The sequence below is a fragment of the Alexandromys fortis genome, unplaced genomic scaffold (genome assembly GCF_014885135.2).
Source record: "Alexandromys fortis isolate MF-2015 unplaced genomic scaffold, M_Fortis_MF-2015_v1.1 scaffold_129, whole genome shotgun sequence".
NCBI lineage: Eukaryota > Metazoa > Chordata > Mammalia > Rodentia > Cricetidae > Alexandromys > Alexandromys fortis.
Window position 1 is genome coordinate 4,368,360 of NW_026068022.1, and position 21,830 is coordinate 4,390,189.

The 21,830-nt window shown below is 36.2% G+C and overlaps 1 protein-coding gene across 1 annotated transcript; it reads right to left on the reverse strand.

Annotated features, from left to right (window-relative positions):
• Nucleotides 1-6,347: 6,347 nt before the first annotated feature.
• LOC126514410 (olfactory receptor 494-like) lies at nt 6,348-7,292 on the reverse strand. The gene has a single exon (XM_050163313.1). The coding sequence runs from the start codon at nt 7,290-7,292 to the stop codon at nt 6,348-6,350; it is 945 nt and encodes a 314-aa protein (XP_050019270.1).
• Between the last annotated feature and the right edge of the window lie 14,538 nt (nt 7,293-21,830).

Consider the following 21,830-nt stretch of genomic DNA (forward strand, 5'->3'; position numbering starts at 1 on the left):
CTTTCAAATAAACATGGGTATTTGCATGTATGAGAAACCACAGCAAACATAGTTCACATCCCCTTCTGACTGTCTATAACTTTTTATATACCTTTAGTCCATTTTTTTCTCTCTTCATTCTTTTAGTCTCCTGCTTTCTCTCTTGCTTTCAAGACAATATATCAGAATCCGTCTCGCTTTTTAATAAAGTTTTTCTTGCTTTTCAGACAACATAAAAACTCTTAGTAAAGTGTTTCTTATGGTTTCCCTCAGTAGTATATATTATGTGGCTACAATAATTTAAACAAGAACAGAAGTATGCATAGGCTATGACAAAATAACTTTAAATTTACATCACATAATATTCTGTACCAGTGTGAAACATCAGATTAGCAGTAGTTTTTTTCCATACCCTAATTAATAATAATTTGTAACCAGCTCCTCTGAATGATGACAGATATTTATAACCCATTGTATCTGAATGACCACAGCAGCTCTGGTGAAGGGAAGTCTGTTTATATTGTCACAATCCAGCCACTGAAGCTTAACACCTATAGCCAGTGCCCTTGTCCTGAGCCAAACCTTGGTCAGGTTTGTCCAGAAGTTGAGGCACAGAGCCCCCAGGGCAGGCTGAGAGAACCCATCCACCAGCATGGGAGGGGACAGGGTAGCATGCAGCATGGGTTAAAAAAGATTGTTAACTTCTCTAGCCATAGCAATGAACCCCAGATTCTCTGTTCAGCTTTTAAAATCTTATTGGGGCACATTTGCCCCCTACAACTGTAGCTGGTAGTCTTACTACATTGTAACAACAAGGCTGTATAGCCCAGTGCTGCAGCCTCTTTCTTATTTGACAAACTTGCCTGTATTGCTCTCACAGGACAGCCCAAGGCTGTCTTTTTTCAATGAAATGTTTAGGGCAGGTAGAGATTATTTGTATTATCCCTTTTGTGAAAACATACACCTAGGAGTCATCCTCATGGTCTGTCCAGACAAGGCAGCCATCACCAGAGGTACAAAGACAAAACATACCAGACTGACAAACATAAAAGTTAGACAAAGGGCCCAAAACAAACTCCCACAAGTACCAGATCATCTGGTTTGTTGAGAGCCCAGAGATTTGGCCTCAATATGACCAAAAACCATACAGATGGGTTGGGAGTCATTCAGTAAGGCTACCTGATCCCCAGATACTTCAGATTCAGAGTTATAGATGGGGTCGTACTGGATCTCTGATGGTATGGTCTCAGATGAGAAACCCCTTCTAGACTAGGAAAGGGAACATCCTCCAGGTCGGCCCTCTAGTGCATCTGCCAGGGCAAATTGACCTGTTTAGATTCAGATTCTGATTCTGAGATCTGCACCGACAAAAAATGGACAAAAGACAGGCAAGACTTTGATCACAGATAGACTTACCACGGTTGATCAGAATAAACCTCCAGGTCAGGGGTCCCAATGGGGACCCCTGGGGATCTGGACAAGCCCCCCCAAATGCATGGGGAACCCAGAAGACCGCCAGGGAGATCGACTCACCAAAATGCAAAAGCAAGGTTTATTGTGTACACCGTCAGGGACCTCACCAGCACAGCAGCAAGAGGAGGTACCATATTCTTATACTGGGCATTATTTAAAGGCAAAAACTAGAAAAGTTACATTAGCAGAGTGTAGGGTGATGGGTTCACTCCTGATTGGCTCATGTCTAGGGACTTTTGAGAAATTTTATTTTCAAAGCTCACTGCTGTTTGTCAAGTTTTCTTATTGGCTGACCTTCGGGTGGGGAAATTCTGTGGTTATCTATACTTTCCAATGGCTACCCTGTTACTTTTGCCCCTAATCATTTCTGAGGACTAGAATGTTTTACAGGAAATAGCATACACAAGACACAAGATAGGGGTGGAGGACAAGATGGAAAGAACAGGTATGTGGATATTGCCATTTATGAATCATTAAGAATAGGTCGATAGTAGATAACAGGAGTGGATATTTTCTCAATGTGTTTTGCACATGCTTTAGACTGTCAAAATTAGAGGCATTCTGTGATATTTACCCACTAATGCAAAGATATAGGAGGGGAAAGTGGAAGGGGAGGAGAATATGAGGGAATGGGATGATTGAGATGGGGGAAGGACAAAGAGAGAGAGCTCAAGAAAAGAGTGAAATGTCTTGATAGAGGGAGCCATTATGGGGCTAAGAAGAAACGTGGCACTAAGGAAATTTCCAAGAATCCATATCAATGACCCTACCGAAGATCCCAAGCAGTAGTGGAAAGGATGCCTGAATTTGCCTTTCCTCATAATCAGATTGATGACTACCTTAATTATTGTCATAGAACCTTCATCTAGCAAATGGTAGAAGCTGATGCAGAGATTCAAAGAGAGCTCCCACAAGTTCAGTCAAAGAGACAGAGGAGCAAAATGGTCAACACCATGATGGGGATACCCACTGAAACAACTTATCTGAGCTAATGAGAGCTCACTTACTCTGGATTGACAGCAGGGAACCAGTATAGGACCAAACTAGACCCTCTGAATGTGGGTGATAATTGTATGACTACGGCAGTCTGTGTGGCCACTGGCAGTGGGACCAGATTTATTCCTACTGCTTGAACTTGGTTCTCGAAGCCCATTCTCTTTGAAGGAATACATTGTTCAGCCCAGACATAGTGGGTGAGGGCTGTGGTCATGCCTCAAAGCAATGTGCTAGACTTTGTTTACTCCCCATGGGAAGCCTTACCAACTGAGTAGTGTATAGGGGGTGGGGTGTGGGGGAAGGTATGGGAGAGGGAGGAGTGAAGGGAGTGGGAACTATGATTGGTATGTGAAATGAAAAAAAAAGGTTGTTTTTAAAAATAAATTAATTGATTAAAAAAGAAAGCAGTCATCTCCAAGAAGCTTTAAAAAAGAGAAAAGAGAGAGAATTATCATGAGAAAAGGAAATGATGACAGTATCTACTCAAAGTACATTTTAAGAAGTTACAAATTTCACACAAAGGGAAATTTATCCATCTAGGACTACTGAAAAGCTTCATTCAATAATTGTTAGTTGTGCTTAGATAGTTCTAACACTATCATTCCAGAAGACAGACTAGGAAGTGAACTCTACAACTGCAGAAGACAGAGACAATATAAATCAGTTACATAGAGAAGATAGAAAAGGAAAATACAGATTGAAAGATATGGGGAAACAAAACTTTTTGACTGTTAGGTGCAGATCTGGTGGGGGAGGTCTTTCTGTCTATGTGTTGCTTTCATTGGTTAATGAATAAAGGAACTGCTTTGGGCCTATAGCAGAGCTATAGGGGAAGAGAAATAGCTAGGGAAAACTAAATAACATGCTGGGAGAAAGGAGGCAGAGGGAGAGGGACATCATAAATCCATTGCCAGAGATGTGCTGAAACTTTGCTGGTAGGCCACAACCTCGTGGTGATACACAGATTAATGGAGATGGGTGAGATTAAGGTGTAAGAGTTAACCAATAAGAAGTTAGAGCTAATGGGCCAAACAGTGTTTAAAATAATATAGTTTCTGTGTGGTTATTTCGGTTCTGGGCAGCCAGGATGAACAAGTAGCTCCTCCTCCTACAGAGATCAATCAAAGAGGAGGCATTCCATGACTTCTATGGCCCAGATGTGTTGAATGGGTGCTGTGAGCTGCACTATTCTCCTGTAGAAGTTCTCAGGTAAAGTAGGAAAGCAGAGGCTAATATACATATCAGGAAATTGGTTACTAATATTATGACAATTGATATAAAAGGAACAGGCACTGTAAGATTCAATACCTAGGTAAAAGAGGGAAATTCCTTAAGTTTACATAGACAAGCTCTTTCCAATATATCCCCTTTTTATTTTAAAAAATGAATTAGTTTCTTTTTACTTTTATGTGTATGAGTGCTTTGAAAGCATGGATATATACCATGTACATGCCTACTCCCTAGAGAAGGGAGAAGATTGTGTTGAATCTACTAGACTTGCGATTGCAGATCGTTGTTAGCCACAGTGTGGCTTCTGGGAACTGAACTTATGTCCTATACAAGAATAGTGTGTGCTCTTCAACACTAAGTCATTTTCCAGTCCATTCAATTTACTATTAATTCCACCCTTATTCCTTGTCATGTATTTCTAGTTTGTCTAGACTGCTTCTTCTTTTATCTGTTTCCCGTGTGTGTGTGTGTGTGTGTGTGTTTAAGAGCACAAATTAGGCGAGTTGGTTCTTTCTTTCCACCATGTGATCAAAGCAAGATTATCATGCTTGGCTTCTTGGCAATGAATTTAGCTGTTGAGCCTCTGCTTCTTGATCTTAACAACTCTCATGTTAGAAGATTTATACCTATCTCCCCTGACATTTTGCTGCTAGCCTTTTTCACTCAAAAAAAAAAACTTTCAAAATGCCTCATAAAAATTTTAAGGTGCTTTAGACTACATGAGACCTTAGACATTTAGCATATAAACCCCAAGTTCCTGAACACAAAGACTAGCCTCACCAAAAACAGTAAATCCACATCTCTGAAATTAAAATATCTAGCTGTTTTCTCCATTTTACGTTAGGTATAAACTGACCATTGATAGCCGAGAAATAATAAATTAACGAGCAGTAAGAAACATTAATTTACATATCAATGAAAATTTCAGGCTTAGTCTTTACATATTTGAAAATAGTTTAGGGAGAAGGCATCAAAAAACCAATAGTATCTTTCTTCATGGCTTAAAATTATCTTTGGAACATTCTATCAACTTTGGAATTATTTTACAGGTAGATACAAGATAACAATTGAGACACTGAAAAATAAAGGTAGCTATGATGGTTCTGAGTAGTGTTAGCCTATGTAGGATAGCAATGAAACCTCCATGGGTCAAGTGATATTTAAACAGGAAACTAAGAAGGGCTCAAGTTATGGAGAGTGGGCAAAAAGCCACCAGACAGAAAATAGCAAGTGCCCTCAGCCTGAGAATTTCAAGAATTAAAAATCAAGTCAGAGAATTCCAAGAAAACACTTGTGGAAAATAAACTAGTATTTGGATTCTACTTAAAAGAGCATTTAGAATCTATTACTTTCTAAATATAAATTCTCTAAAGAGTATTTGGGTTCTATTATATTTTATTCCAAAGTGAATAGAATGAATTGGATCTTTAAAATAGGAGTAGCCTAATATAACAGTGCTTAAAAGTATGTGTCCTATAGACAATTAATGACAGCATTCCAAGTAAAATAAACATCAACCTGGCAAGATATACCTCCTGGAGCTATAGTATGGGAGTTAATAATTACTTTCTGAGTGGATCTAGATCTAACTCCACAAGATGAAAATTACCTAACACCACTATCAGGTCCAAAATCTGAGCTAAACATGTCATAAATCCTAGGGAAGAACCCACCATCATTATTCCCCCAATAGACATAGTGTTAAAACAGTTTTCAATGACATATCATTATACCCACAGATTAGTTCATTTCCCAACCCTTGATTAGCACACAAATCATGAACATAGAGAGTTAGAGACTGTGGAAGACTCAGCACAATATCTGTATCATACCTCCTTCCTCCCAAGCTCAGGAATTGTTAAGAAATGTAGGTGGAAAGACTGTAAGAGCAAGAGCTGGTGGGTGGCTATAAATAACAATGTTTTCATAACACCACAGAAAGATTTCAGATATGAGCTCATGTTATCTATGTCAGCATGCACAAGCTCAAACCAGACAAAATCCCAGCATATAGAGAGGACATGAGCATGAAGTCCACCACCAATAGCTGAGGAATTATTGGCAGATGATATCTTTTAGGAGAAGGAGAGTCAGTTTTCTTTTAGGGTGAAACATGCTTCATTTGAAGCCTAAAGTTCTAAGTGTGTACAGGTAACACAAGTTGGATGATTAAAGAGAAAGCTTGGTTTATAGAAGAGGTAATTACAATGAGATGAGTTAGAAGAGGGGGTGAATATGATCAAAATATACTGCATAGTATTTTTAAAGACACATTTAAAAAACAAAAAGGAAAATTCAATAAATACAACAACTACATATACAGGGAGAAAAAGAAGATGAACACAAAAGGAATAACAAGGAGCTGGAAAGATGGCTCAGAAGTTAAGAGCATCATCCAAAGGTCCTGAGTTCAATTCCCAGCAACCACATGGTGGCTCACAACCATCTGTAATAGAGTCTGGTGCCCTCTTCTGTCCTGAAGGCATACACAAAGACAGAATCTTGTATACACAATAAATAAATAAATATTTTTAAAAAAAAAATAACAAGAACCCTAATAGCCAAACTGGAGATGGTGGTCCAGTTGTTTTGGTATAATTGTCATTATTAAATTAAGTCATACAGAAATTTTCATTACTAAATTAAGTCATCCAGAACAATAAATTACCCTATGAAAGTATTTTCTTAACAAGTTGTCTCTTCAGAGCATCCTTAATCTCATTATTCCTGAGACTATAGATGAGTGGGTTCAACATGGGGATCACCACCATGTAGAACACGGATAACACCTTGTTCTGGTCTGTGGAGTAGCTGGACTTGGGCATCACATAGATGAATGTGGTGGTCCCATAGAACAGAATGACTGCAGTGAGGTGGGAGGTGCAGGTGGAGAAGGCCTTCTGGCGGCCCTCAGTGGAACGCATCTTTAGAATGGTGATGAGGATGTAGGTGTAGGAGACAACAATGACAAACGCTGTGATCATGATTACTGATCCAGCAGAAAATGAGGTAACAGCTACAGAGACACTAACATCAGAACAGGAGAGTTCCATCAAAGGAGCAAAATCACAGTAAAAGTGATTGACTCTATGTGGTCCACAGAAAACAAAATAATGAAAGGAAAGGGCAAAGGAGAAAGAATCAAGAAAACCCCCTATGTAAGATCCTACAACCAACTTGATACAGACTTGTGCGGACATTTTGGTAGAATAAAGCAGTGGGCTACAGATTGCTACAAAGCGATCATAAGCCATGGCAGCCAGAAGGAAGCATTCAAGTGTCGCAAAAAAAGCGGCTGAGCCAAACTGTATAAAACATCCAATATATGAGATGGTACTTTGATTTACCAGGAAGTTGACAAGCATATTGGGTGTGACAGAAGATGAGATGCCTATATCAACAGAAGCCAAGTGACTGAGCAAAAAGTACATGGGGTGATGCAGCTGGGAAGAGACTCTGATGAGAAGGATGGTGCTGAGGTTCCCAGACACAGTCACCAGGTAGATGCACAGGATGATGGTGAAGAGGATGACTTTAAGGACTGGGTCATCTGTCAGGCCCAATAGAATGAACTCTGTCACTGCAGTGTGGTTTCCACTCTCCGGGAGAGCCATGGGACAGGGTAGCTGCTGCCAGAGCAAGGCTGTGAGGGCGACATTACAGGAAGAGCTTTAGAAATAGGTCACTTCATTTCATTTAATACATTCGTGGAGATCATTACCAACTAATACACTTTCCAAAACATTGAGCCAGACATGGATGATTTACTTGGGCTGTAATTATTTTATATGTGTGGCCAATAATTATTTAAGCAATAAAGCTAGAATGCTTTTGCAAATGAAAAATAATTTCTAAAGTCATCTCACCAGGCCAAGTCTCATAATTTTAAACTCTAGCCTCGATAATTGACAATGTTTTTATTATAAGTAAATATAAGTAGAAATTATAGGGTTTTTTGTTTTAACTAAGATAAAAGAGGGATCACACTTCCCTCTTTTACAAATGGAGCTTCCTAGTGTAAGTTCATTAAATATTTTTAAATAGATCATCACTCCAAAAGTACATTGAATTATTAATATTATTGTCATGTAGAATATAAATAATATGTAGCATATTATAATTAATTTTTATTAAAACACATCAAATCCATTCTCAGTATCACAGTGTTTTCTAACAGGAATGTGATAGAATAAATTCACATGATTTTTAAGAGAGGACCCTGGTCTATAAATATTTAAACTAAGAAGTTAAGAGGTTTATCAAGGTTCCCCCATTGGGAGCTGATTGACTCTCAACTCTCACATTCTATATTTATATCCTTGTTTGTCCACGGTAATGCCTGTGATACTAGAACATATAGTTCATATGCAAAATGGGTCTTTGTATATGATGATCATTGACAGAAAGCTACCAAAGAATTTCAAAGCTAATGAATTTGTTTGCCTTTTGGTTGAATGTTATCTGTATTCATATTGGAATGTAATGGTTTCTGGTCTCACCAATGGATAGATGAATAAGGAATCTTTGAAAATGTTGTTTTATGCCTGTTAATTCTAAGTAATTTGCACCTGAAAATATAAGTTGATTCTACAAGTTTGCGCTTCTTTTCCTTTTATTATATGAATGCTTGATTCCATCCAAATTGTTTCTCCACCATGGTTTGTAAATACAGTATATTTTCAAAGAATAAAGCATCTCCATTTACCAACAAAGTTACAATCTTACCTCTTGAAGTAAGAAATCATTTCAAAGTAGGAAGTTCAAAGTCACTATGATTTAATAGCTGCAAAGCTGTCTCCAATATCATTGAGAATAAGTCCCTGATGAGGCTCTGGATTACAGTGTGAGTTTAAACCACCAGGGATTGTTATTTCATTTCCATTGAGTACTGAGCAGTTCATTTCACACAAACACAATTATTTTCAAGAGGTCACCTGTCAATCTCCAGTGGTCTCTTGTTTCCTGTTTATGTGAGTATTGGTACACTTTCCTTTGAAATGTATGGGAGGTACAGAATAGCAAATTATCTTAGGTAAATATTTCTTCAAATTGATATTTGATTATGGCTAGTTAATGGTAGAATATATTAAATCAATAATTAAATAGACTATCTTTGTTTCTTTCACTAATGTACACCAATTCTCTTTTGGTATTTTAGTGGCTGATGTAACATGCTCTATTGGATACTTTGGCAATTATAGGGAGTGACGAAATGCAAAGTTGAATAATTTGTTGAGGTATACAACATTTTTATAGGCAAGAGTATGAAATGCCATTAATAGGCTTCAAGATTCTCTTCTGCTTTCTATTCACCAAACTTTAAGATTTTTCTCAAAAAAATAAATAAAATTTAGTACAACAACAAATCTATCCTAAACCAAGAAAACAAAATAAAACCATGCCCTTTCCCCTGCAAAACAACAACAACAATAAAAATGCCACCAAACTATAATCAAATAAAAGCATACACAAAAAATTATGCAGTACATGAAATATTAGTCAGCTACTCCCAGAAACAAAAATGCAATTTTCATTGTCATGCGATAAGGAAAACTTTCCTTTGATTTCCCTATGTCTAACTTTTTGTCTGACCAATGTCATTCCCATACTTTCATGTCAAATCCCTTTAATTTACCTTTCTATTTGTTTGGTTAATCTGACTTATTCCTTAAATTGTTCACTTAAAAAAAGAATTTGAAGTTCCATTGTTTTTTTGTTACTGCTTTTTATTTATTTTTTAAAAATTAATTTCTATTATGCCAGCTTTATTTTTAACAACAAAATAAGAACAATTCAGGTTTTCATCCTAGAAAAATAGTCAGGTATGCTAATATATCCCCACAAAAATATATGACTTTGCAACAAAAGGTACTGCTTTTTCACACTGAGTAGTTTGTAAATAAATTTTTAAAATATACTAACTGAAAGCAATGTTTACAAGAAAATGGGCATGCTGCTTGGTTATTTTTGCATAAGAATTTATAATTATTCACAGTGACAAAACAGACATGGAGGCCAGGATTAAGTCATAATCAGGTAAGATTCTTAGGGGACATTTGGAGTTAATAATAATGTTCTGTATTATGCTTATATATTATTATGTATGTGCTTAACTTACATAGTTTAAGCATTGAAAGCAACTATAACTACTCACTAAAAATTTACATTTTTATTTTTGTAATTTTTATATATAATGTTAAAATTTTGGAATTCTAGAAATTAGTTGGTTGACAGAAATAGAAGGAAAATATCTGGTGGCCACAAGATCTCTGAAATAAAATGTCCTTTGTTGCTGAATATAGAAGACATTCCAAGTATTTACAAAGATGACTTAGTTATGACTGCTCCTACTGTGATAAAGCTGTGACATGAAAACTCTTCAAAGATGAAACGCTTTATCTCATCTTACATCTTGTAATCAATCCACCATTTAAAGAAGTCAGGACAGGAACTCAAGGCAGGAACTTGGAGTCAGGACGTGGTGCAGAGGCCAAGGAGTACTGCTGATTGCTAGTTTGCTCCCTAAAGTTTGATCAGCCTACTTCTTATACACTCCAGGACTATAATCCCAGAGGTAGAGCCATCCATAATGTTCTGGGCCCTCCAACATTAATCATTAATTAATAAAGTGCACCACACTCTTGCCATGGAGGGGACATTTGTAAATTAGTTAATGCTATGGTGAAAAATGCCATTAACAAGCAATATGGTAGGCCCCATGAAAAGCAAGAATTGGCGATGAAGAAGAGGTTAAATGGCTATTCAGTAAAAGTAGGTAACATCTGCCACCATTTAAAAAAAGCTTGTTTCCGGAGGTGGTGGTGGGGAGCAGGCAGAAATCTTTAATAAATAAATAAATTATAAAAAAAATTCCTCCGGAACACAACATTTGAAACTTGTTAATCTCTTAATGAACTAGTGATGCATAAATTGTTAATTTAAAGAGATTTATTAATGTCCATATCTATGCTTTTATTTACATAATAAACATGAAAGAAACAAAAAAATAAATAAAGCTTGTTTGGAGTCTGCTAGGGTAAAGAGATTTTGAACAGTGACGCTTGGATGACAGAGACCTTCCTTTCTGTAGCACTTATTTTATCTGTCAGCCATTATATTCTGCTTATATCCTTCAATGTTTATGTTTATCTACTATGCTTCTTCAAAGAAAATAAAAACCTTGGGAAGCAATTGATTTAATTTCTTACCATAACAAATGTGTCACTAATATGCATGCAGTAGTGACAAGATATTTCAATGATGATAAAGGTGTTTGTAGGAGCCATAATTAATAAATTGACTGAAAGTCTACAGAGCATGAAAATCTCTGAGGACAACCTACCAAAGCATTAGGGCAAGACCACCTTTAAGGAAAGGGCACACAAGAACAGATATGTGCTATGCAGAAGGTGTTAATCACCACAGTGTTTATTGAATCATCAGTGGTAACTGGGATTCCTTTCCTTTTCTGTTTTATGATATGTATTTATTCAGAATATATGCTTGCTTTCTCATCTTCCATGTTTATTGAAATTTCAAATATTTTCTATTAAGTTTTTTACCAAATGGTGCTTCTCCATAATTCTTTTTATTTCCTTTTTATTATTGTATATTTATCAAACAAAATTATTGGCTTAATGTATGTGTAGCACATATTTTCATCATATTTACATTCCTAATACATTCTTTTTATTTTCTAAGTTTTTAAATGCTTATGTGATATTATTGGTATGTGTTATTTAACCTTCATTGGTATTATTGTAACTTCTCCCATGGTGTCTCAAAATAGATTTCTTATAATTTACAGTCATGTGCTCTTGGTACACTTGAAGTCACTCAGTGTAGAATATCTTCAGCAGTAATTCTTATTGCCTAATGATGTAGTCCTAAGAAAGAAAATCTGTTTTTCTAATTAAGTAGGACTTCCTAGGCAACTCACAAACAACTGACCATTATATAATATAAAATGTTAATAACATTTTATAAATATATTTTATTTACTTTTAAACAGGTTAAAAGGGAGAAATAATTTCCTCATATTAATTATTATTCAATTTTAATTATTCATTTTTAATGTGATATAATATAAAATGTAATGTAATATTGGAAGTAATTAGGTTGTCCAAGTATTTTGTCTTACCTTCAATAAAAATTTATTATATCAGCTGGCAAAATTTGTTATATAAATGACTCGGTGTAATTACAATGTTTTGACAGCTGAAGACTGGATGAAGGATTAGCCAAGAAAAGTTGACTTAAAAAATTCAAAATATTTCTGCTTTTGTCCAGAGGAAGAAGGCTAGAAAACAAAGAATATGATAGCTTCAGAATCTCAAAAAGCAAGCAATTGAATTTCCTCACAAAACCCAAGAAAGGAGTCTACCTATACTAATCCTTTAATTATAGCTCAGTGAAAATCATAGTGGACTTATGACTTTCAAAATTAGAAAATTTAATTTCACCAGGTGGTGGTGGCTCATGCCTTTAATCCAGCACTTGGGAGGAAGAGGCAGGTAGATCTCTGTGAGTTCAAGGCCAGCCTGGTCTACAGATTGAATTCCAATACAGGTGGAAAGTTTCACAGAGAAACCGTGCCTCAAAAAGCCGAGAAAGAGAGAGAGAGAGAGAGAGAGAGAGAGAGAGAGAGAGAGAGAGAGAGAGAGAGAGAGAGAAAAGAAGATAAGAAGATTCAGTTTCATATTGCCCAAAGTCACCAAGTTACGGAAGTTTCTTATAGCACTAGAGGACTAGAGGAGAACAAATAGAATGAGTTGTTTAGCATAGGAAACCACTCCTTCCTTGGATCTCAGAAACTTAGAGTGTATGTTCTGATGTACAGTTTTGCTTAAGGCATGTTTATAATTCTGCAAGGCAACAACCCAAACTGGTTGAAACCTTTCAGTTGGTATCATGGCCTAATATTCCCCAGGACAGGTCACCTTGCCATCAGATGACCAAGCAGGTTTGTGCTAGGCTAGAGAGTAACTGAAATCTTAGGTTGATATTCAGATTAATGTTGGTGAGCAGAAGTCCAGATAAAAGTTAATCTGTAGATTTACAGTAAAACACTGAACCCAGAACCTCTATAGAATCCTGAGAGGTAGCTGAGATTTCCACATCCAGATCAGCAGGCAACAGGAAGACAGTAAGACACTTTACCTGGCTTGAATGTTTGAGAACTCAAAACTTACCCCCAGTGATGAACTTCCTCCAGAAATATGCTGCCTATTCCAACAAGGCCACACCTCATGAGAGTGCCATTCCCTATGAGTCCATGGGGACCATTTTACTTCAAACCATCACACAACCTATATGATCCTCAAGAGAAGAATGGATAAAAACATGTGCTGCATTCACACAATGGAGAATTATTTAGTAGTTAATAAATAACATCATTAAGTTTGTAAACAATTGTATAAAATTGGAAAAAATCATCCTGAGAGAATTATCTCAGATTCAAAAATACAAATATGGCATGTATTTGATTACTTGTAGTTATTAGCTATTAAATCAATGATAACCAAGATACACTTTATAGAACCACTAAGTATATAATAAAACAGATAGCTATGAATGAGGGTGCTAGAATAGAAGGATCCAGTGAGGAGAGAGTGCAGAGAAGGTGTTATTGGAGGTAATATTGAGAGATAAAGTTAAAATTAAGGGACATTTGATGTGGCGTATATAAATCTACTATAGTAATAGGGGAAACAGAATCAAAATGAGCCCTTTGTGGTCCAGTTCTAGTATTGAGTTGCATCTAATTCAGTAGTTGACCAAATGGACCCTATGGCAATTCCTAAATGACCAAGGCTATTGCCAAGATAGTACATTGTTCTTAAAAAACTGACAACAAGGCCCCATTGCTGATGACAACGCCTATATTGTACATGGACATGTCTAGCTAGTGCCTGTATAGATCCTTCATCACTATGTTCCAACATCCATACATACTTGATATAGGAAGACAGACTAAATCCTACCAAAAGACTAATGTAAACATAAATCCAGTCACTGTTTATCTGCAATGTTGTTCTGCCTGCAAGGTATGTCAGGACAATGGCAGCACAAAGCTTATGGGAGTAGCTAACCAATGTCTGATTTGTGTTAAGGCCCATCCCTGAGACGGAAGTCAACCCTGACACTGCTTAGGGGAAAAAGAAAGTAAGAGTAGATTACCCAGGGACATAGGGGAAAACAAATAATACTAAATTAAAATTAAAAATATAGTGATTAATGACTCCTAATGATATTCTGTTTTACACGTGCCTTGTTTAGCTATCATCAGAGAAGCTTCCTCCTGCCACAGATGAGATCCACAGTCAGTCATTAGGCAGAGTGAAAGGCCTTGGAACTCTCAGCTATGAATGAGATGTTTCTATCCAATTCCTCCCCGCAGAGCTCTGGGAATCTATCTGCAGAAGAGGAGACAGAAGGAGTATAAAAGCCAAAAGGAAAGAAGGACACCATGAAAACAAGGCTCTCTAAATCAGTGTCAGCAAAGTTTATATGAACTCACAGAGACTGAAACAGCATGCACAGGGCCTGCATAGTTGGGCACCAGATTCTCTGTTTATGTGTTGTTGTTTCCAGTTTCATGTTTTCACAGAATTACTGAGTGAGCAAAAAAGTGGGTCTGAACTTCTTATGCCTCCTCTTGGGTTCTTTCCGTTCTCTTGGTGTGTCTTGTCCAACTTTGAAATGAAAATTTTTTGTTATATCTTATATTTATTTGGTTACCTTTTTCATTAAAACTTTAGATTTTTTTAATAATAAATGTTAAGTAATACCACCCATACACATGCATGCATGCACAAATCCTCATTTATTCCCTTATACATCATAGGCATTATTCCACTTAAAAGCAAAATGAAGACTCCAAATAAAGTTCAGAATTTAATTATAAGTTAATCTCAGTAACTTAAATACAGAAAAAGAGTTAGTACACCACAATCATTTTCTACACTTTTATTCTGTGGTGATTGTGAAACAAACACAGTCAAAATAAAAAAAATCTCATACTTCACTCCCAAGAAGTATCTGATTCCATGAACCCCAATTACAGCAGTTATTGGGTGAGGACAGTAGCTTCTCAACAAATACCCAGTGACCCTGAATCCCTTTCTCAGTAACATACAACAAATGCATGTGGTTCTTTGCACGAACCACCAGGGAGCATATGGGAGCTTCACCAACCTGCTCCTTCCTCCCCTTAGCCTAACACCAGCCACCTAACCCAGAATCCTGACATGGTCTATAAAGAGACATCACAAGAATCCAGCATTGGATGGTGTACTAAAAGGGCCTCCAATGAGCACTTAACACTACTTTTACGACGACCGAATCTCTAACAAGGAGGTCCAGGCCTCTGTGGGAACTGATGATTATGGCTAAATACATCTGCAGTCTATCCCCGCCCTGTCTACACTCTCATTTCAAACCATCTATGAGTCAGATTCTCTTGCCCAATAGGTGATGAATCACTCCTCTCTAATAAATGGGGGGGGGGCTTGAGGGAGATATGCATTAACTGTTTTAGGCCACTTGGGTGCCTTTCATTACAGGATGCTTCAGGCCAGAAAACCCGCATCCCTTCGCTGCCAGACTAATTAATTTAATAGATAGCTAGCAATCAGGGGAATAGGTGCAAGAGGTGCTGAAGACACATTTTCAATTAGTAAACCCTGCAGCAGGACCTAGAGAGGGTAATGGTTGACACTGACACCTTATAATGACTGAGAGAAGAAGATGTCAAGAGGTGAGCACTTGCCTAGTCACTACTCTCAGATTCTTGTACACACTACAGCATGAGGTTGTGTTGGTTAAACATACTTATGTGCTGGCAAACTCACTGTAGTATACAAGATTGCCAGTGTGAGAGTTGGTTACCTTTAAAAAACGAATGAAGAAAGCAAGGAATGAACACCAACCACTAGGGTAAATGTTAACAACTGAACTATCACTTATACCTGCAGGGAACGGGAATCAGTTTTCTTCAATAGAGTATCACTGGCTATACCAACCACGCCAGGACAGACCTCACATTCAAGATGATGCCATATTTCTTTTATGTACTTTTATTTGGTAACAGTATGGTGGATTTTCTTGTTTTATTGTTTTCTATTTATTAGTTTTTGTTGTAGGTGTGTGTGTGTGTGACTGTATTTTGTTTCCCTGGTTTTGTTGTTATTTGTGTTTTTTGAGCTTTGTGTTTTTGTGTGATTTTTGAGAAAAAACAAAGTTGTGTGGGTACTGAGGAGGATATTAACTGGAAGGACTTGAGATAGGGAGGGAATAGGATCAAATATATTTAAAATTTTAAAATATTGTATTTATATATATTTTTAAAGATTTTCACAACTTGATTACAGACATTTTGACTAAAATATTTAAATTATGGCATATTGTTTTGGGAAGTGACAATACTATTCATTTTTTGAGACATTAAAGTGATAATACTTTTTTTCTCTTTTCTTAAGCAAAGATTGCTTTTTCATACAGTATATCCTGATTACATTTTCCCTTCTCTCTACTACTTGAGGTTTCTTCCCACCTCCTCTCCTATCTTGATTCATTTGTTTCAATTTGACATTAAAAAAATGATAGCCTTCTAAAAGATAATAATAAAACATAACAAAATAAAACATAGTAAGTTAAAAGAAAAATCATCACATCAAAGTTGTACTAGTCAAAACAATCAAAGGAGACGATCTCCTAGAGAAGTCACAATAATCAGAGATCTACTCATTCACACATATACAAGAGTCCCATAAAAATACTTGTTATGTGAAATTTTGTTTGGGTTCTGACAAAAATAAAAAACTTGCCTGGAAATCAGAAGGCAGAGATAGCCACTACCTCACCATGGAAGCCAAGTTTTGGCAACACACTCCTTAAATTCTAGCACTCATGGCTCAGTCTTTTAACCCCAGCACTCTGGAGGTGTACACAGGAAGTAATAAGGTGGAGTATAGACAGGATCTCAACCCCCTTTTGGATAGAGGAAGGAAACATGTAGGAAGCAACTGGTTGCTGCTCCCAGTTCTCTGATCTTTCAGGATCTAATCCCAGTAATTGACTCCTAATTTTTTATTGATTAAGATTAATTAGATCAACACTCCAAATCGCACCCAATTTGGGGGGAATTAGTTTGTGAAATTGCTGCTTGCCCTTGGCTTTGCAGCCACTGGCACCCACCATTGCTGCACACAGAGGAAACTGCACTCAGCAGAGTCACTGCACCACTGGCTTTCTTTCCCTCTCTTCCCCGAGCCCTCTGAGTGAATCTGGAAATTTTCTTTTGGGTTCCAAATGCCACTGGGCTCAGCTGCCTTTGCACATGCCCAGTGCAGATGCCTGATTCCTTGGTTTCATTTTTCTGTGGGTTGCAAGCTCTCCTTGAACTGACTCCTCATGATGTTGAAATACAATCAGAGACAGCTATCTTTAGTCAGACTGTTCAAACCTGTGTTCTCTGCTTAGATGGGCTACAACTCAAATTTCATCATAATTGCCAGAAGATTTGGTGAGACAATTGAAAATGCTTAAATGGGGAAATAAGCTTTTTTGTAAGAAGTTTCATTTCATGTTTAAAAAATGGGGAATACTAATGATGGAGGAAGTTAGATCTCTATATAAAATCATAATGGAGGGTTTAAAAATTGATCCATTAAATGAGGGAATAATTAACATAGATGGGATTTACTCAATATCAATCATAATTATCATCAGTTTAACTATTCTTGTTGTGTATCTAAAAAAGTTGGTTGATTAATGCTAAGTTCGTTGATATGAGATCAAGATGCAGGCCTTAGAAAAAGTTATTAAAGAAAATAGTGCCATTTGACTGATAAATTATGAGCCTTTCCAACAAAGGCAGAGGAATTTAAATGAGAACCAACCATACCATTACATTATAAAGTTAGAGAGTAATGGTCTAAGGTTATCAAGCAACAACCTTAATTTATCCAGTCACCTTACAGGCCCAACTGCCAAATGACAGATATCCCCACAATTGTATAAGAGCTGACTGGATTCCTGTAGAAATGTAAGATCTGAGAAGATTTAAGGGAGCAAAAGTCTCATATGTTATGCATTCACCTTTTGTGAGCAGGTGTTAAATTCATGGTCAAATAGTAACAGAATTGTCCCATTGCAGCAGTATTGGAGCCTGGACCTCAATTGCATTGGAGGTCCTGGCAGATAAATGAGGCTATGATCATTGAACAATGGAGTAGAGCTAGAGGTATGTAAATTACCTGAGACCAATTTCTTGGAGAGGACAGTTATGCTAATGTATAAAGACAGTATCTCTACAATGACTACACCTTGACTCTATACCATGTGGCAGCTTTGAATCCTTGGGACAGAACCAAAGAAGTTGGAAAGAGAACTTAGTCATTTACTAAAGTTATACAGGGTCCAAAAAAAACTTTTACTAATTTTTTATAAAGATTGACTTTATCAGTAAATAGAATTATACAAAATTCAAAAGCCAGACAAATAATAATTGAATCTTTGGTTTTGAAAATGCTAATTAAAATAAAAAAGTATAATTAGGCATTTAAAAGCAAGATCAGCAGTCATAGAGGATGAGTCAATGTTTAATATTATAAGCATAATGATAATTGGGTAAGACAGGTTATTTCCAGAGACTTGAAGAAAAATAAAAATGTCAAATGTTTTAATTGTGGCAAATAAGGTCACCTCAAAAGGGATTGTACACAGTACATTTCTAAAAACGATTTTTTTTCTAAAAATATTTCAAACAGAAGGCTTCTCCCTTCTGGATTATGCAGAAGGTGTGACAAAGGCCATTATTAGACCAATGAACATAGATCAACAAGGGACAGACAAGGTAACTCTGCCAGCAGGAAACATGGGGGCCTCTTGCAAGCCTCCTTGTCAAATTTGGTTCAGTCATTCACCATGGGGCAAATGCCTCCCCAGAGCAATTAAAGGGCCTGATGCCTATTGCAAAATAAAACAAACAACCCCCCCCCAAAAAAATACACCATACTGCTCTGGAAGAACAGCTTTAGAAGATGAAATAAAAGTTTCACAAGAAATCATAAAGAAACTATTATAAAGAATATATTCAAACAAGAGAGACTTCTTGATTTAAAAAGGTAACCATTCAATCTAAACTACTTTATAAAACAAACAAATGCTTTTCATTGATCAAATATAACTTGCCAACAGACAATCTCTCCCAAAGTTAGGGTTAGGGCAGGGTTTTTGCCTTTCCAGAAGAATGAAGATATTCAATTAAGGAATCTAAATATCACTGGAAAAATGAGACATCTGAGGAAGAAGGAAAAAAACATCAAGAGAAAATGTCCCAAGAGAGAGTAAATTGGCCTATTAAAATATCACATTTTCAACAGGACAAAATTTCATAAATCTCTCCAAATGTTTGTTTCTGATATTCCCTACAGATATATAATGCAAATTTCCTTTTTGTGGTCCCAATTAAAGTAAAAGTTAAAGCTGGCTTTGGAGTTGGAACATGGCTCTTTCCTTCTCTAACCCAGGCATGCTTGTTGAAAGAAAATCCAGAATCTCAGTCTCATGTCAGAAGAGCCACTTGATATTGAACAGAAGAATAATCAACATTAGGGATGATTATATAGCTACCAATTTCATAATTCTTTGGTTTTTTGACTATTTAAAACTTTTCTTAAGCTACAAATCTGATCTCAAAATTCATTAAAGTAATATAATATATTTTAAATTTTGATGTGGTATTCTCCTCTGTATGCTGTGAATACCATTGGTTAATAAAGGACTGCTTTGAGCCCATAGCAGAGCAAGGCAGAAAGAGATAGGTGCAGAAAACTAACCTGAATGCTGGGAAGAAGAATAGTAGAGTCAGAGAGAAGCCATGGAGCCACCACCGAAGACAGACAAGCTGAAGCTTTGCTGGTAGGCCATGAACTCATGGTAATACACAGATTAATAGAAATGAGTTAAATTAAGATGTAAGAGTTAGCCAGTAAGAAGCTAGAACTAATGGGCCAAGCAAGATTTAATTAATACAGTTTCTGTGTGAGTATTTCAGTTCTGGGTGGCCAGGATAAACAAGTGGCCTCCCTGAAATAAAACTTTTTGTCATGATATTAATTGTCATATATTATATTAACTAATTCTAGAAAAAATGCTTCATCTAGTTTCTTGTGCATTATTTTGGTTTTGAGTCTCCATAGGGTAGCTAGGAATTAAGTTTTTGTACTCTGGATATCCATAACAAATTATGATCCTTTAATCTCATATGATATTTAAAATATTTAAAATATATCAGTTTTATTCAGTGAACTTTGAAGTCTCCAAAAAGAGAATATGGTACCATAAAGATTCTACCAGGTCTATGATAATGCCACTAAGCCAAGAAACATAACCCCAATCATCTTGGGACTTCAAACTACTCAGGACAATTTCAAGGTGGCTAGCTGAGATGGTCCAGTCTCACAGACTATTTTATAGGGCTTAACATGAACCCTAAACTTTCTCCTTTTACAGAAACTGAAAAAAAAATGTTAAAGCTACCTCTCCCAGGACTTAACAATTAACCAAAAGTTATTCAGGATCCCCTAAATATGTCATCATCCCCAGACAGCAGGAAGTAATTCTGACTATACAACATATACATTTCTGAGAGGTGGGTGTAGTGGGCAGTTTTTAGTCATTCAGTGTGTTATGGATATTTGCCCTCACTTATCAGAGCTGATTACAAACTGTTATTGGTAATGGTTAGGAAAAATCTGAGAAAAGGAGATTAAATTCAGGGTTCTTATTCAGAAAAGAAGAATGGGAGATATCAGCATGATTGACTATTGAATTGAAAGGGTAGACTATTGAATGTACATTTAAAGCAGAAACAACAACCACTAGTTTTAAATATTTTACATTAGTATAGATTTTGGTATACTGATGCAAAATTGAGATTATCTTTTGTTATACTGGATATATGTTTCTACTCTTATTTAAGATGTTTTTGTATATTGATGCAAATTTGAGGTTATTTTTGTTAGACAATACTGTGCATACATTTCTACTCGTGTTCAAGGTATTGTACCCTTACAACTTATTTAACAATGTAATATAAAGTTCTAGTTCTGGAAAGTTATTATTACAAACTATTTAGGATGATAAAATGCAGGTTAGTAGTTAGTCACCTATTACAAGCAAATTTGTAGTCATGTTGTGTATGTTTTCAAAATCAAACAGAAATATATTTTAGATAGTCATGTGATCTTCAAATAGTTCAGAGATCTATATGGCAATTAAGATGTTTTAATAACATAGGATTCTTTTTATGACACTGAGATATGTCTGCTCCTGGCAGCACCAAGCAACTTCAGATAAGATGATGGGCACTGGGAAAAAAAACTACATATGGAGTTTACTCTCTTTGTAGCAAAAGTTAGCTACTGGGCAAGAGATTGCCCTTGCTGCTCACAGTATTCTGTTCAAATTAAACAAGTAGGACACAAAATAAAATGACTGCAAAACTTTCCAAGACAAGGTAGGGCAGTCCTTTAGAATATCCTACTTTATAGAAAAGTCTGTCAGATATTCTATGCCTGTAAGCAAAAGTTGGATGTGCTAAAATTGCAGAGGAGCCTTGAGTGGCTGCCTTGGCAGTCAGCTGTTTCTGTCATTTCTCATATTTTTTTAGAAGTCGCTTGCTTGCACTTCTTGCTTACTCGGTTAATGTGTTTTTCTCAGGTCTCTGATGGAGTTGAAGACTAGACAGTTATAGTTTTCCTTGTTACCTAATTGAGAAAAGCAACTTACAAAAGAGGTATAGAATATAGAAGGTTGAGAGACATAAAAGGATAGTTTGGGTTGGTAGTACAAGTCAGAATATAAAGTGAATTAGTATAACACTTTGTATTCACCAAGATAGGATAGGTAATGGAGTATTTTCTCTGATTTGTCAAATGCAAATGGACTGGACATTGTTAACGTAAATATTGTCTATATATAGTTGTATATAGTTATTGTACTTGTTGTATGCAGTTTTTCTATGTTAACTTAAACCTTCAGTTATAGTTAGACAAGATCTAAAAAATATATGATTTTTTTGTGTTTTGATGAATAAAGTTTTTGTGAATATAAGAGAGTAGAATCAGCCATTAGTTAATCAAGAA